The sequence below is a fragment of the Egretta garzetta genome, unplaced genomic scaffold (genome assembly GCF_000687185.1).
Source record: "Egretta garzetta isolate BGI_Z169 unplaced genomic scaffold, ASM68718v1 scaffold925, whole genome shotgun sequence".
Taxonomy (NCBI): Eukaryota; Metazoa; Chordata; class Aves; order Pelecaniformes; family Ardeidae; genus Egretta; species Egretta garzetta.
The window spans coordinates 39,708-52,197 of NW_009259807.1; the positions used below are offsets into that span (position 1 = coordinate 39,708).

Here is a 12,490-nt window from a genome sequence, read left to right on the forward strand (position 1 = left end):
ATGGCAAATGAGTGAGAGGAATTGAAAAATTCAGGGGTAAAGTGAATAGTATATGAGTAGACAAGAAAAAGCAATCCCTACAGTTTTAAGTAGCACTGAAAAAAATGCCTGTAGTGAAAAGTGGTAATGGTTTCATGTACAACAAAGAAAAAAAAAAAAGCAATTTAACGAGACAAATTCCATTTTGTCCCCATGTTATAAAGAAATTATTCTTGAAGTTTATTGTTTGATTGCGAACAGCTTGAGGTTAGAAACTGAAGACTGATTCACATCTATTTATACCTGTATATCTTCTTCTTAATTTACTTCTGGATTGTTTACCTTGTGGATTTTTTCCTCATTTTCCTTGGTGTTCATTTTCTGTTCCCCAGAAAATGCACATGGGAATATTTGATTTGAAATGTACATTCTCACTGTTGAGTTGGTATGGACATTGAATACAGTTATGGTATGAACTTGACAATGGGTGCAGTACTTATTTTGATTGTGTTGATTGAACAATTCAAAGTTTTGTTCTCTATTGCTCTCCTTAATATTTTTATTTTTTGTTTTTAAATTCACAGCTGGAGGCTCTTACTACATGATTTCAAGATCTTTAGGGCCAGAGTTTGGTGGAGCAGTGGGACTTTGTTTCTACTTGGGTACAACCTTTGCAGGAGCAATGTACATTCTTGGTACCATTGAAATTTTATTGGTAAGTACTAGTTTCTATTAAGGTTAAATGTATTTGGGCTGTTTTGAGAGATTGCTGAGGAATACACTTGGCCTAAAATGCATTTTATTTCAGTGATTTTTGACATTTTGATACTACATTTCTACCATGTCAATATTTATTCTTAACTCTACTTGTGACTATTTGAAAAAGTTTGAAAAATTCTGATCAACAATACAGAAATAAATGAAAGGCTGTTTGATGTAAGTTTGTCCTACTTAAGGAAGGAACCAAACAGAATTTGGTAACTGACACTTACTGATTTGTACTAGATACAATGTATCTGTTGGCACCTTCTCATAACATGTTCTGAATACCAAATGTCCAATAAATTATGCTTGTGCTACTGTACACCTACAGAGCTGCAAGGAAAACTATATTAACTTCAGTAAGACATACCTAAAATTCCCAGACTAAAGATATAGGACCAAACTGGAGATGAAAAATAAATAGGAAATATTTCAGTAGATTTTGCAGAAAAGAACATCAGATCCACAGGTAGGCTTTAGAGACATGTTAAGATATAATTCAGTGATTTTTTGTACCCACTTAAAATTACAATTCTTGTATCAAAAATGACAAAAAATGCCACAAGAAATGGCGCAGTCCTTAGTGAAATGTCACATTAGATTGCAGATTAAATCAGTTGACAGTGTCTATTCTCAGGGCCTCTGAAGTGTCATTTGGATTTAGTGATGCTAGGTCAGTTATTGTAGTTTAAAAAAATTGTTTATTTACAGCTGTGATGGAATTAATTTCTACTTTAAATATTTGTCTGCATACATTTGTGGCACACCATAGCAAACTTACAAAAAGTTTGAGCCGTATATTATGCTGCTTTTGTGTCACATATCCTCATTTCCTTTTCCAAAGAAATATGCGCAGTAGCACTTTCTTTAGGCCACCTTAGACTTGGAATTGAAAAGCTAAAGATTCCATCTTAAGAGTCAGTTTATCTCTTTTGCTTTGGAGTCTCCCTTTTCTTCAACTCTGAAGTCTTACTCATTCTTTTTCTGTCATCTAACACAAGAAGTGGTTTTGGTTCCTTTCCTGGTGACTCTCACAACTTTCAAAAAGGATGTGGATTGCATGGTATGACCCATCCATCCTATGTCTTTTCAAATTTTTTTATTTTTTTTGTTGGTTGGTCGTCTTGCTGTAAAGTCTCAATATATATCCTGTTTCATTTTTCCCGGGCTGTATGCCTTTGAGCCCTGAATCCTTTTGTGAGCTCTTCGAGGGAGTTTCCACTTACTTTGTATCTGCTGGAATTAATTTTCCATTTTACTGCTCTAGTTTTGAGGTCACAACTATAAGATTTTAAATCTGGCAACTACTTTCTAGAAAGCAGTCAACACACCTAGGTGGCTCTACATTTCTGTTGGAAGAGCTACTTGCTCTGGTTAAGTATGGCATAAGTCATTAGCACTATGTGGATGGGATTTGGCGCACTGTTCTCCCTACTGAAGAGTTGTGCTCGTTTTATGTATTGCTAATAAACATGTATGGGGCTCAGTTATGGAATACAAAGTAAAAAGCCTCCCAGGATGTCTCATCTGGCAGAAGACCTCAGAACAGACCCCTGTCACAGCCACAAGGTGCAAGTATTGATTTTTTTTTTTCTGTTCTCCACTGGGACATGGATTATTTGGAGGGGCAGAAATGGGGTGTCTGCCTGTGGCTTTCCCCAGCAAAGGCTGTGAACAGCAGGGCAACGAAGTGCACAAGAAATCCTTCTGGAGTACCCTCGTATGGAGCCTGATACTTCTGCAACATCATAATGTATGATTTTCTAATAATGATATGTAAATAGTCTATCTGTAATCAGTTTTTTGTTTTCTCTTCTGGTTTTCTTTCGTGGTGATGTGACAATTTTCATCTCTTCTAGCACTGAGGTAAATACTAATTTACTAGACTTAGGTTAAAGGAAATTATAGTAAAGAATTGCCTATGTCTATTTTTGGATTTTGAGTCTGAACATATCAGCCTCCTGCACAAAGTTTCTAAAGGCAGGAAGCCTTTAGAAGTTAGATTATTTAAGGGTAGTCAGTTTAGCAGTTGTTTGGAAGGAGTGGAGTTGCCTCAAGCCCAAATACTCCCCTAGTAGCTGAGCGGAGTTTTGTTTTTGTTTTGGGTTTTTTTTTTTTTTAGTAAAGGTGTTAAAAGGAGGAGTAAAGATATCGTTGTCATGTCTCAGATATCTTTATCAAGTATCTCAGAACTGTAGGTCAGGGTTTGTCTTTTCATTTGCATTTATCAGTGTAAGTCCTATAACCTGTGCTTCCTACTTCTTTTCAGGTAGAACCCAGAACAAAATCATGTGAAACTGAGATCAGTAAGAGAATCATGTTTGAAATTAGTAGTTTAAATTGTCTATTTTAGCACAGGACTAAGCTTTGTTGCACTAATCTTAAATTGTGTTCTTGCAACTTCAGATTCAAAATTAAGGTAAATTCACCATAAAGCATTTTTCAAGGTATGATGCTTAAAGTATCTTTCTTTGAATTTTATGAAATATAATGCAGGGACTATTGTACTGAAAATCTTCTTAGGTTTTTTATTATGCTTTTATTTGACCCTTCATATTTTGTTTCAATCAGTGGAATTACTAATCAGCAACTGCTTCATATGAATCTAGGATATATCTGGTTTGAGCTAGGTGTTGGTTTTAGTTTTTTCTTTTAATTTTTGTCGATAGCTCCTCCTGCCCCCCCCCCCCCGGGCCGCGGGGGTTTTTTCCTTTGCGTGAATTTGAGGAGCAGAAACTTTTAAAGGGGAGAGAAGAAGCTGGATCAAAAGCAGTACCTCATTCTCAAAACTCATTTTTCTTCATCCCTGCCTCCCCTTCCTTTTACCTCTGCACTTTCCAAATGTCCATGTCTTGAACTTGCTGTAAAAGAATAAAACTGATACTGTAATAGAAGCTTGTATTTTGAAGCTCAAGTAAATGATTTCTTATTAAAGTGTTTGTTACTAGATGTATGATAGCTTGCCCATATTTCTTGCAGACCTACATTTCTCCAAGTGCTGCTATATTTAAGGCAGAAGAGATTGGTGAAGAAACAGAGGCTATGCTGAACAACATGAGAGTTTATGGAACATGTATCATCATTCTGATGGCCATAGTAGTTTTTGTAGGAGTAAAGTACGTCAACAAACTTGCACTGGTCTTCCTTGCCTGCGTGATTCTTTCCATCATTGCCATATATGCTGGAGTTATTAAAACTGCTTTTGACCCACCTGACTTTCCGTAAGTGCGGTAGTGTGGGTTATTTAAAAAAAAAAAAAAAAAAAAAAAAATTAAAAGTTGGGCGGAGGGAATAGCTACTGTAACCATTTTGTGTTTTTAAGCTAAACTTCAGGCACACTGGCTCCAATGGTAGGTTTTATGTGCTTTAGGCAATTATGTGCTCATTTTTTATTGTGGATTACCGATATAATTCTTTCTGTCATTGTTCATGACATGACACTCTGGAAAATGATCTTTGGTTACTGGCCAATATTCCATTCACTCCTCAAGAACAGGAAGGTGGGTTTTGCTGACAGCTGCTTTATCTAAAGAATTAAACTAAAAACCTATAGAATAAAGTAAAAACTTCAAGAAAACATTGTAGCTATGAACCATAGTTATGAAAGAAACTTATTTTCAAACTTTCTTTGTCGTGAGGAAATTTTTGAAACTTCCATTTTTCCCTACTTAAAATGGAGATATTGCAGTGTTAAATTCACTTGTGCGTGTGAAGGCTTTCTACCTTCTTGTTAATAAAATCAAAGTTTATTGTTGTCACATGCAGCATATTGTTTCTCAACACCTTTAGCTTGTACCTCTCTTAGTGAACTAAGAACCATTTCTTTTGTCCAGCTATCAGTATGTGAGTTGCATTTTTGTACATCTCTCTCTGTTTGGAGAGAAAATGAAATGATACTGCTTAACACGTTAGTGAAATAGCCTGGTAACTTTTGTTGTGAAATGCCATCTGTAATGCAGGCCTGAAGTTATCATTTGCTTTATGGTTGTTACAGATTCCTTAGTACTTCAAATTGTTGATGTTTGCGTTGTGAATTGAGCATTAAAGCAGTACTTGTAGACTGTACTGTAAAATGATACCAAGTCTTCAACTGAAAAAATAAAAGTGTGTTCAAAATTGAAATTTTTCTGAAGAAAACTTGAATTTCTAAGAAACTGTAATTTCCGGTAGGGAAATACTTAAAACTTTTAGTCACCTGTATAGGGAAAAGAGGGTTTATCTGGATATGTAGCATAGGTAAGAGCAACTATTATTATTACTACCAACTTCCTGGAAGCCTTATCTGTGGCTGCTCCTGTGATCTATTTTTGTTTGGGGTGGGGTGGGGGATAATAAAGGTTATCTTCCAATAAATATAGTTGTTCACATTTTGGCCAGTCTGCCTCAAAATGAGAAACACGAGCGTGGTTTTGTATTATGGTAAAGCTAATCTGTGGGTGAGTTGGCGCATCGAAAACACCAGCTTCCACTTAGCTGGTTAGTTAGGTTGACGACACTAACCTCCATTGGGTTTGGCCACTGTGTCGATGGTAAAATAGATTACGTCATGATGTCCTGGTTGAATCAAACTGGAGTAGTTTCCATGGGTTGAGTCAACTCACACCGCTGCTGTAGGGCTACCAAATCAGTAGCAATGAAAAAGCAAAATGAGCAAGGCAAGTGGCAAGATGACATCCTCTTTTCCTTTCTGAGTGTTTTAATTGCTTCCTGCTATGTGATTCTTTTTAATTTGTACTTCCATCAACATTTTCAAATTTTGCTGTTTACCCCTCCTGGCTTACTTCTTACCTTTTGGATTTTAATGTTTGCTAGAAAAGGGCATGACATAATTGCTTAATCTTATTTTTGTAGTTTCTTGGTCAGGCTTACCGTTATATTAAGTATTACCTAATTTCACTTCTTTCTTGTAGGACCAAATGAATCATGATTTCTGTCTCTAGTGGCCAAGATGCTTGAGTTGACTGTATTTGCCAAAGAATAAATCGGAAGGCGGAATAGCTATTAATACCTTAAAGTAGAAATGTTTGATCAGTGGTTTAAAGATTATTGGTGATAGTTTTATATGCAGAGACTATGTACTGTTTTAGGAGATGTAGTATAGGCCATAAGATAGCTACTATAAACAATAGGTTTCTGAAGAAGTCTAATGGACAAGAAATGGCTTAATGCACAACACTATATTGAAGGACCATTGTTTTTATCTTTTTTTGTTTATAGTATCTGTCTCCTTGGAAACCGTACATTGTCAAAACGCAGCTTTGATGTCTGTGCCAAATTTACTGAAAGCAATAATGAAACAAAGACTACAACTTTGTGGCAACTATTCTGTGATAGTTCTTTGCTTAATGCTACATGTGATGACTACTTTAGTCTCAATAATGTAACAGAAATTCAAGGGATTCCAGGAATAATGAGTGGAGTTCTAACTGGTAAGTTGGAAAGCACTGTGATTTAAAAATTTTTGGACACTATTAATTTGGCCTCTAGCTGTTCAGTAATGTAGTCATCTAGCTTGTCACTACTTCTTTAGCTCTAATCTGTTTGTGTGAAAGATTGCTACCTGGAGCATGCTTCCTCATATGAAGTTTCCATCTGGTTTTAGATGCTTAGTATCAAATGCTTTAATTTTGGGGTCATTGGAGTTTTATAGGCACTCTTTTAAAAGCCATTGTTCTATCGAAAGAAAAAAAAAGTAGGAGAGTGTTTATCACAACTAATTTTTTTTAAAGTGTGTAGCTCTTTTGTATGCCAAATGCACTTATTGAAATAAACTGTTCATTAATACATTTTCAAACCCTCCTGAGGGAGAACTTGTTTCCAATTTACAGGTGGTACATTGAGGAATGAGCTCCTGTGGCTTGTCCAGTGTGATACAACAAGTTAGTGATGGGTTTGGAGAAAAGCAGATGTTCTAGCTTCTGGTCTAGCATTTGGACAGGACAGCATTGTGTCAGCTTGGGATTCCAATTGCACTGGGTCATAAGATTAGTTTTGAACATGTAATGGATTGGATTGTATATAAACAAAGAATGTTTCTGGGGATGAAATGGATGTTCCGATACCTCTCTCCTGCTTCCCCTTAAAATAAGGTTTGAGTTATATAAATATGCAAATCTACATAGGGACACTAAGTAGTCACTACAACTAAAATAATTCAGTTTAAAATATCAAATATAAGGTGTATAAATACATAAAAAAGATACTAAATTAAGTATAGGCATCTAAATTTGTATGTTTAAAAAAACCCCCTCAATTTCCTCAATGAAAAATTAAATTCTTTTCAATTGAAATGTTTGCTACAAGAAATGTGACTTGGGGTTTGTTATATGCATTTATAATTTACCACATGCATATCTACTGTTATTTTTCCTGAATGTGTTTACATTTTCTGCCCCAGCTCAGAAGACAACTGTTTGTTCTAATTTTCTGCTACAGTGTAAGCTTTAAACTGCTTGTTTGCTTTTGCAGGTTTCAGGCTGAGTACTAATTTTTCTTCTTTTGGAAAAATGTGCTTTGGTTCTGTTCATTGATTTAACATTTCTTTGCACTAAGGCTACTGTATAAAAGTGCATTTCACTATTCTACTGTCACATAATGCTATTGAGAGTCTGCTGAAAGCCTAGTGTGAGGGATACATACTCTGGTATTCATTGCTTGTTGTTTACCTATAGTCAATTTCATCAACTGCATTCTGTTTAGTTGCTGAGTCTGATATGTTTTTCTGTAGCTCTTTGTTGTTGGTTTTGCTTCTACAACTTTGAATAACTGAGTATTACCAGTAAGCTTTCTCATCTTGCCACTAGCTCATTTTTTCCAGGCTGTTTGAGTGTACTGGAAAGCACTGGTTACATCCTCCTATTGATCCTGTTGAAGCTTACTATGTCTTTCCTGCACTATAATGCTGTTAAATACATTTACTCTTACCTGTTGTTTTCTGTCTTTGAACCATTTTTTTATCCGTGTGAGTTTTCCTCTTATCCCATGGCTACTTGGGATTCCTTGAGTGATGAATCTTTCAAAAACATGGGAAATCCAGGTAGACTGAATTAAATGGATTGCCTTAATTTATGTTTTCCCTCAAGGAACTTGAATACATCTGACAACTTGCTTTTACAAAAGCTATGCTGAGACTTCCCCAGTTCCTCAAAACTCAAGAAAAAAACTGTGAATAGATGCTAGTTTTGTCAGAACTCAATTTGGGTCATGTTTCAGTCTTTAGGTAGCAATATGACTTCAGGTAAGCACACAGTTAGCACCTCAGGTCTTTCAGTATTCTTGGTGGTTTCAGGCTGAGTACTAATTTTTCTACTTTAGGAAAAATGTGATCTGATTCCGTTCACTGATTAACATTTCTTTGAACTAGCACCACGGTATAAAAGTGCATTTCACTATCCTAGTGTCATGTAATGCTAAGGCTAAATTAAGTGGATCGCCTGTATTGCTTGCTGAGTGTGCACATGTTCTGATAACCTAATGTAAGCTTCAACTTGGCTGGCAAAGATTTCTCAAGGAGGATTTCCCTCCACTGATGGCACATTATGCTTTGTGTGAGGACTCTGCAGCTGCAGACTCTGCACATTTAAGTTTCTTGAGCTGTGACTGGGAATACTCAGCTTATCATGCCCGAGTGTCTCAGGAAGCATGTGCGAAGTCCTTACACCATTTACTGGGCACTGGTATACAGTAAGTAAGCATCTCCTGTACACCTTCCATGAATGTTGTTCTAACAATAGTAAATCATTCTACAAACAGCTGACCAAACATGCCTGTGAATGTGGCCCTAACAATAATGAAATAAATCTGAAAATAGCCTTCATCAACATCATCCTGTTTCATGGTAGCATGTTGTTGGGTTAGGTATGTTGTACCAGATCATGTTTGTGTCCCTAAATGTTGCTAGAGGAGCTTCAGCAATTCCTGAATGGTCCTAGAAGAGAAACCTACCTCCCCACAAATGTCTGGACTCTTCTGAAAAGTGACCCTTTTTCTTCAACCTAACTTTCAAATCCACTTGGATGGTCACTTTTGGGGAAAATGAGCATAGGAAATTAGTGTAACAAAGGTCTGTGTGACATTTTATGGAAGGGGAAAGTGACTTCTATTTTAGAAAATCTGTAAGGTGATTTTTACCCACTCATGCTGGCATGCACACGTCCACAATTAGAGTTGTATGTTTTGGAATGCTCAGGCCATTGTTGCCTCTGTTTCATACTGAGTAAAGGGCACAGGCTATTGAGTCCTCATTAAGTATTTAGTGCTTTTGATTGGCAATGACAAACTGATTTTTGGACTTTCTTTTTAGCATCCACTCCCTATGGAGCATAATTTGGAGATCTTGTCTTGTTTTATATTACTCCTCAAATCTTTGCTAAAATTCCGGAATTTTACAATTCTTGTTTCCTTCATTCTTCTTTTCTATGGCTTCAGTTTTATCTCTAGATCAGTTTGTTATTCCTCTTCATTTGAATGAACACACATAATAGCATTCTGTATTAATTAATACTTTCCTTTTAATCTTTGTTCTGCTGTCTATTATGTTTTTCATGCATAATTACATATATGCTTACCAATTGTAAGATTTCTGTTACAAATCTGGATATGAATACCCCGTCTTTGGTCAGTTATGGAGATTCAGAGTCAGTCTTGTATTGTGTTCAAGGTAACCTTTTGCTATCACAAAGGCTTAGAATATTATAGTATTTATACTATACAACTTAATTCCCTTAAGTTGTACTGGATGGCTGAAAATTGACCATCAGATCCATCATCCTGGCAGTCCATGGGAATTGTTTATTTCTGTGGGGTTTTTTTTGTTTATTTAACAGCTGAGTCTTGAACTGTTGCCTAGAGTTATTCTGTACAGCAGGTCTCAAAGAACTCAAGTTACTGCTAAGTAACATTTTTTGACCTGCTCCTCAAAAATATAAGAACAAGAAATAGGAAAGCATGCTAAGATTGCCTGAACCCGGAAATAATGGTCTCCTAATTTTTTCAAAATACATCCATATGTCTGTGCAATGTAAGTGGACATTCTACAAATGTGTTAGAATTTAATTATATAACTAAACCTTTCTTTAATAGAAGATAAAATCTTGTATTATGCATCCCATACGCTACTGCATTTTTACTGGCATACAGTTGGAATGTCCATCAGTTAGAAACATAATGATTTTTGTTTAAAGGCCATCTGATTCATAAGATTATTGCATTCTCACTACTTAATATCCTGAAACAGAGAGATGACACTGGTTGTTGTTTTTTTCCCCTGTTCTAGATAATCTGTGGAGTACCTATTCAGAAAAAGGATCAATAGTTGAGAAAAAAGGTCAGCCATCAGTTGCTGGATCAGAGGAGATAAAAACGGGCAGTCTCCCTTACGTTTTTACAGACATCATGACCTACTTCACAATGCTTGTAGGGATTTATTTCCCATCTGTGACAGGTAGATACAACTATTTTTCTTGAGTGAGGATGTGTACTTACAGTTGAAAAAAGATTTTTGTGTGTGTATATGAACATTTATTGATATTGCTGGTCTGTGTGTCCAAGTTTTATGTGCCTAAAACTTCCTGGTGCTAGAGAGAGATAGCTGGCATCTGGTTATTTAGGGGGTTATAGGACTTAAACAAGGAATCAGTTTAAGTGTTATTTTCTATAGCTGGAAAGAAAACAAAAGCTCTGTATGTTACTAAATGCTTATTCAAAATAAGAAACATATCTTTAAAATCTTCAAATTCATGAGAGAACAGTTGAGTAGTAAGATGATTGTTTCAGGTATTCAAGCCATGAACCACCTGTGATTTGTTTAAATGTCCAATTGTTTCTTTTTGCAGCTGTGACTAGTAGAGACTTTTTTTGTCAAGCTTAAAGGTTAGATTAATTGTATATAATTTTCGTCAGGTCACACTTGACTGAAATAAGTCTCAGCTCAAGCAATTGTAATATCAAGTAACAACACACAACTCTGATAAAGTTGCAGCAGTGTTTGCTGCATACCAGGCAGAGGTGTCCCTTCATATTCTTGTCCCCCACTGTTCCCATTTGTCTACTTCAGGCTTTTTTAGCAGCACAGCATAATATCTGAGTCTGTGATTACATTGCATGGGGTTTGACAATGCTTTTGCACTGGAATGTCTTGACATTCAGCTTCCGCATTTTTGTCTCCAGCAGTGGTCAGGGCAATTCTGGGAAAGATGGCAGAATTAATCAATTATGACTTTTTACCCTCCTGTCACAGTATGTGCTAGAAAGTGTGTTTGTTCTCTTGTTAGATTTGAATGGGGATGTGTACATGTGATTTACTAACTATTCTTCTTGTAGTTCCTACCTGCTCCTTTCTCTTTTGTTTCTACATTTTTATTATTTAGTTTATTGATTTGCATGCATGTCTTACTATGTATGTTCTGTTTAGTAGAAAGTTAGTGTGTCTGGTCATGGTAGCTAAATTTGCTAAAAATCCCCATTAGTTTATAACATCTATCCCCAACATTTTGCTACTCCGGTATATTTTCCCTTTTTAAACATTATTATGAAGTTATATTTGGAAAATAACATTTTCATTTTTTTAATCTTTTTCCTTAGCTGTCTGGAAGTTTTTCAATCAACAATGGGTGGTAACACAAATTTCTGAATAAAATGAAGGTTTAAACTGAGGATTTGTGCAGGATTATAATGTGTTTCTGTAGCCTGCTCAATTGCTAATGATGTGTTAAATCGGGCTTAAAGTTAAATGTTTCTATTCTATTATTTATTTATATGGAGTTAGTACTAATTGTTTTTATGACATATAAATTTGGTCTCTTTTTAAGGTATTATGGCAGGTTCAAACAGATCTGGAGACCTCAAGGATGCTCAGAAATCTATTCCTACTGGAACAATTTTGGCTATTTCAACTACGTCTTTTATTTGTATCCTTTATGCTGTGACTTTTTTTTTCTAGTCCATGTTCTATAGGTATAACAGTATAGATTTTTCATTGAAAAGTCATTGGAGTTGCCTGAGTATAAAAGGAATGAAATCTAAAGTGAAAAGAAATATTTTATATTTGTCTAAAATATTGTTTATAAATATTATTAAAAATAGCTCAAATTTTGTTTCTATATATAAGTACTTTTTAATATATCTCCTACTAGTGCTATTCTACATGCTTCATTTGGCAGATTGCTTTGTTGCTATAATCAGTATAACCAATGAAAATCTTAAAGCAAACTACCAGTGATAGGAATAGTTAGTTCATCAATACCTAGAAGACACAAATGCTTATTTATTGATATGAAAAAATACCTGTTCTGTTGCATGATGTATGAACTGGCTGCTTCCAATACTTTAAAAACTGTGAATCGAATGCAACTGTGTATCAAATGCAGTTGTAGAGAACATAAACTAAAAAGTTGTAGCAGGGAAGAGTTAAAAAATAGAACCACAAAACCACCAGAACAAACAAAACACTACCACCACCACCCTTCATTATCATGGACATTTTAATTTCATCCCTACGTGAAAAATGGTGGTTTTTCTCTCTCTCTGTATGTGATTATTTACAGTGTAATCTTCCTTCAGTCTCAGTAATAGATCTCTCCTGTATAGTGTTGTTTGGTGCCTGTATAGAAGGTGTGATATTAAGAGATAAGTAAGTCATACTCAACTTGCAATTTTACAGGGAGTATGTGTAATCATGGGTTATGTTAAAAGGACTTATTAATGGCTCTTCTAGGAATCCTGTCTATGTGACATATTTTTCTTTGCTTAG

General features: G+C 35.5%; 1 protein-coding gene across 1 annotated transcript in view; it reads left to right on the top strand.

Moving 5' to 3' along the window:
• The window catches only part of LOC104127236 (solute carrier family 12 member 7), a 56,086-nt gene that overhangs the window by 14,339 nt on the left and 29,257 nt on the right, over positions 1–12,490 (top strand). Inside the window, exons 6-11 of the mRNA XM_035895399.1 lie at positions 564–694; positions 3,721–3,962; positions 5,959–6,170; positions 10,016–10,183; positions 11,550–11,648; positions 12,313–12,370. Of these exons, the coding sequence (XP_035751292.1) occupies positions 564–694; positions 3,721–3,962; positions 5,959–6,170; positions 10,016–10,183; positions 11,550–11,648; positions 12,313–12,370 (910 nt within the window). The remainder of the gene's footprint in view (positions 1–563; positions 695–3,720; positions 3,963–5,958; positions 6,171–10,015; positions 10,184–11,549; positions 11,649–12,312; positions 12,371–12,490) is intronic.